At 38.3% G+C, this 4,776-nt stretch overlaps 1 protein-coding gene across 1 annotated transcript in view; it reads right to left on the reverse strand.

Annotated features, from left to right (window-relative positions):
• The window catches only part of CCDC6 (coiled-coil domain containing 6), a 1,452,251-nt gene extending 1,449,155 nt beyond the window's left edge, over positions 1–3,096 (reverse strand). The window contains exon 1 of the mRNA XM_044056399.1: positions 2,810–3,096. Within this exon, the coding sequence (XP_043912334.1) occupies positions 2,810–3,061 (252 nt within the window). The 5' untranslated portion in view covers positions 3,062–3,096. The remainder of the gene's footprint in view (positions 1–2,809) is intronic.
• Between the last annotated feature and the right edge of the window lie 1,680 nt (positions 3,097–4,776).

The raw sequence follows: 4,776 nt of genomic DNA on the forward strand, positions 1-4,776 counted from the left end.
GTATATTTTTGTGTACTTTAAGGGCTTCTAGATCCGTTTATTACCCCAAACAGAAACTTCTGATAAACTAATATTTTCTGCCACATTCTCAGCACCAAGAAAGATCAAAGTGAAGAATGTACTATACCTGCTTTTGTAGACAGGCTATTCCATAATGGCCACAGTACAAGACTAAGGTCACAAGCTATAAGGGACATCCAGCTGCTTAGAAGCACTATTGTGGGAAACTAACAACTACCCGTAGCTAATTTAAATCACTGCAGGAATTTCTGCAAAGATCTTACTGCTTGGATATCTGCTGAAAACAGACTGCTGGTGGACATAAAAGTATAAATTTCCTTATAATAAAAGGTACACAAGCTTGCTGCAAGGAGTGGCTACAAGCATGCATTCAACATCAAACAGAATTATTTCATCACACCAATTAAGAGATTTGCACAAAAGTCAGACTAACAGAGACATAAATCATAAACCACCATAACTTACTCAGTCTCACCTTAGGGCATCTTACACACTAAGACCATCCAAACTACCAGTAAGATAAACAAGACTATGGAACCCAATCTCTAAAGGAAATCCTTAAAAATCAAGGCCACCAATTATGTCCAGTTATGTAAACTATAACAAAGGAACTCCTGTGCCAAGAGGAACCAAATTGCCAAAACTGGGGAAACACCTGCTCCAAGGGTAAACCTTTAAACCAAGGCCAACTCCTCAACCTGAATACAGCTGGGAGAAATACTACTCTACAAAGAACACGGTGTCAGGCTGTGGTAACTTTTACCGTACCCCATCCACCTAGATTTAGATTTTCCAAGCTCAATCTGCTACACCAGCATAACCATGACAGCCTAAGCCTGCTTAACAATGAACCCTTTCTAAAGAAGGCAAAAAGCTATAACACTTTAGAAGAAACAAAAATACCCTCTAAACTCCTAATGTAAACTCCCTCAGTGAAGCATCACTTATCTGACCTAGCCCAACTTTTCCAACCTATAACAACCACCTTCTGTTTTTAACTGAAAAGTGTGTGATTATCAGACTGACGTCAGCCCACAAAACACTAATTAGCCCCTCCCATATAACCCCTCTGTTTCTATCCCTTTGAGTCTGATCATTCTATACCTACACATTCACTTGTCTACTCCCAACAACCCCCCCACACACACAGTCTATACATGATCATTTTCTTGTCCAATAGCAAACCCTTTGCAACCTCCAAGTACAGTCCACAATAGTGCCATTACCTGTTAATGTTTTTATGTTATGCTTATCTATAAATCATATTATGGTGGACAATAAAAATGTGCACACTATCCTTGTATAATGCATCATATCACAAAGAAAAATTGCAACAAATTTCTGGTCCTTATTAAAAAATAGTATTCATTTTCTCTAACTACTGCCTTATTTGCATTTAAACTTTTACGCTTTACAAAGAATCACAAGAAACAATAAAAAATCAACTATTAATTCCAAACTGCACAGAACCACAATATACCATACATGATCCACATATCTCAAAGCCACAACCTACTCATATTACAAGAAAACTGACACTATCATCTTGCTTGCAGCATATGCAAGTCAACAGATCTGACTCCAAAGATAGTCCTAAACCTAGAACAGATACAGTTTACATATTTATATTAAAACAGATGGTATCTGAACATCACACTGTATCAGATTTCAGAACATTCACTACAGTCAAATTCTAAGTCAAAGCTACTCCCACAGTTGTGATTTTCACGTTCGTGTCGTAAGGACTCTGTAAAGTCCTGCCAGACCCTGCAGCATGCTACACATAACCAGAAAGAGATCTGTCGATGTTAATTATTTCATAGGATATGGGCGTGTTCACTTCCATTTTATAAACAGGTTGCTGGGCTCTGAAATCCACAAAAATGGAAAATGCACCTAACATTTAAATAACATGGACGGTGGCTGCCAATTTAGCCATTAAAATCCATACGAAACTGGGAAATACAACTCCACAAATTCTGACCATCATACTCTGTAAATACCAACCAAGCAGTTTTAACTTTTTGGAATTTATACATCTTCGTAAACTGCAAGCAAATAATCAAGTATACCAATATGACAACTACATGAACACAAGTCATGCTACTGCATATCAACTGTTGCATACACATGTCAAAGAACAACAAGTGACGCAACAAAACACAGCTGTGATTGTCTCTATCTTCCTACTTATCCTGAAAATAAATACTGCAAAATGTCAAAGTAGGCCTTTTCAGAACTTGTCACTTGCATGCATTTGTCATCCTGTTTTAAATAAGCAGAAAAAAATATGAAAGAAATCGCGCACGCGTTAATAACACTCAAATAACAGGCCTTTCAAAAAGTAACTGCAACACCACAACACTGCTTGCATTTTATAATATCTGGATCAATGTCTTCTAGCAAGTGACTGCACTATCATTCGCTGGTGATCAAGCTCTAGCCACACCATAAAAAGTAAACATTGTAACTACACTTATGAAATGAACATATATTTGCAAGATAAAACCTCAACCTTTTACCCAAAAGATAAAAACAACATGATGATACACAAGGACAAAAAGCAAATTCAATCTGCGTGTTCCACTGCCAACTATGTGTGCATGTGCATGTGGCCTACATCCCAGCTGATTTATTGATTTGGAGATCGTTAAGAAAGAAGCCATTAACTGCTGCAAGAAGCCATTTGTTCAGGTGGGGCAATATATGCTTTATCCATGCATATGCATGCTCTGTTCTGTTTAGTATTTATTCCCATATGGAGCAACAGAGTTCCAATGGTACTCACAATGGTGACGCTGGCTTTGCGCAGATCCCTGTTCTCCTCCTGCAGCGCCTTACATTTCAATTTGTACGTTTCCAATTCAATTTTCAACACTTTGTTTTCCTGCTGTAGGGATGCAAGCCTGTTTGTCAGCTCCTCCAATCGAAAGGGAGAGATGACAATCCCCGACTTGCCAGAAGACGAGGATGGCAATGCCGCCGAGCTACTGCTGCTACCCGCCCCATCTGTATCACTCTCACTAGCGCTATCCGCCATATTCCAAACACTAAGTGTGACTGAGTGGAGCGCACTGAACGCTGAGAGGTGGAGAGAAAGTCAGACAGGCGGAAGAAAGATCTAAGGCAGCACCACTACGTCTAAACACTTTGCCACACTATTCACAGCGACTCGCACAGGCGCGGCGAGGAGTAACAGCACAACTACAAGCCCGAGTAGCAGTTTAGCTTTCTCATTATTGAAGAACGTTCTTTGAGTCTAGAGGTGTAATGTTTTTCAGGGGGCCTCACGATTTGTACTTTTTTAACACTGCTCCTCTTAATCCCTCCTAAAACTGGCGCCTGCCTCAAGTTAACAGTTCTAATATTTAAAAAAAAATACCCCTGATTCGGTTGAGATCATAACTCTGAACTGTACAGATTTCCGCAAAATGTGTAGATTTTTGCTTCATAGTTTTGATCCATTTTTAATAAAAGTGTGGTTTTCTGGCAAATCACTGACAATTCATTAAAGACTGAAGTCAGAAAGTATTGGCAGACAAGACATTTGAGTTTCAGACTTCATACCCTTCGGAAAATTCATGCTAATGCAAAACCTGTTATTCTATCAGCTTTATAAGTTTAAACTTTGAAAGCGCGATATTTAAAAATTGTCCATGTTTGCACCACTTTTCTCATGGTTTTGTCCAGATTTCTTGCTGTAAGATGTTGAGATGTGTGGTTGAGAGATGTACCCTAATTCGGTTAAGCGCTGTGCGTAGACGTCTCATCTTTACGGGCCTGTTACATTGGAGTAATGAGATAAAGTGATAGAAGTTAATACTGCCCCAACCATTTAATTGCTTTATAAGCAAAATAGGTTGTTATACCACAACATAAAGTGCCATTACGTATTTCTACAATGTCAACAGAATATGTCGCACTCTTCATTTTATCGTTGCCTAACTTTTTATCAGCAACTGGCTCTGATTTTCTTGCACTGTCTCCATACCTCTCAACCATCCATGATCCAGATTTTTTCATCATATTTGGTCTGTTCGTCATATTGTGTTTTACTATAAAAAAATAACTGAAGATTGAAGCCAATAAATAATGAAATACATTTCAGTTTCAGACATCAGATTCTTTAGAAAATGCATGCCAACACGAATGCTGTAATCTTAGCAACTGTTTAACTTTATAAGAGTCATATTTAAAATCTGACCCTATTTTGGGCCTTTGTCCTCCCATAATTTTAGGCTATGTCAAGATTTCTTGTACTAAGAGATTGAGAGGCATGTGTCTAACGTGTATTAAAATATACATTGCAGAACAAAAATTTGGTTTTGCACTCTTTATGTGTCATCACATACTGACCGCATTTGTTTACTGCTAATGCCTAATTACTCTATACGATCATTGTTAAAATGTCGTATGTCCTGTATGAAGATTGATTCTAACACATCTTTAACCATTAAAAGATTGGATTTTTTTTTTTTTTTGCCAAGACCTTCACTTGAAACAGGCGCTGCCTCCTGCCTAGTGGGATATTACGGATAGCAAATACTAGAAATAATAATAAAACAGTGACTGTTAGGACTGCCTGACGAAGCCGACTCGCGCTTTGTAAATACGCCCGTGCGTATGTACTTTTTGCTTCCACACCCCCCCCCCCCCTTTTTAGTCAAAGAAGGTTTTTATTAAAATGTAACAACTGTTCATCACAGCTTCAGTATTCTGACATAACATTCAAAGAATAACTTCTAACATCACTGA

The sequence above is a fragment of the Protopterus annectens genome, chromosome 14.part0 (assembly GCF_019279795.1).
Source record: "Protopterus annectens isolate FY-2018-M chromosome 14.part0, PAN1.0, whole genome shotgun sequence".
In the NCBI taxonomy this organism is placed as follows: Eukaryota; Metazoa; Chordata; order Ceratodontiformes; family Protopteridae; genus Protopterus; species Protopterus annectens.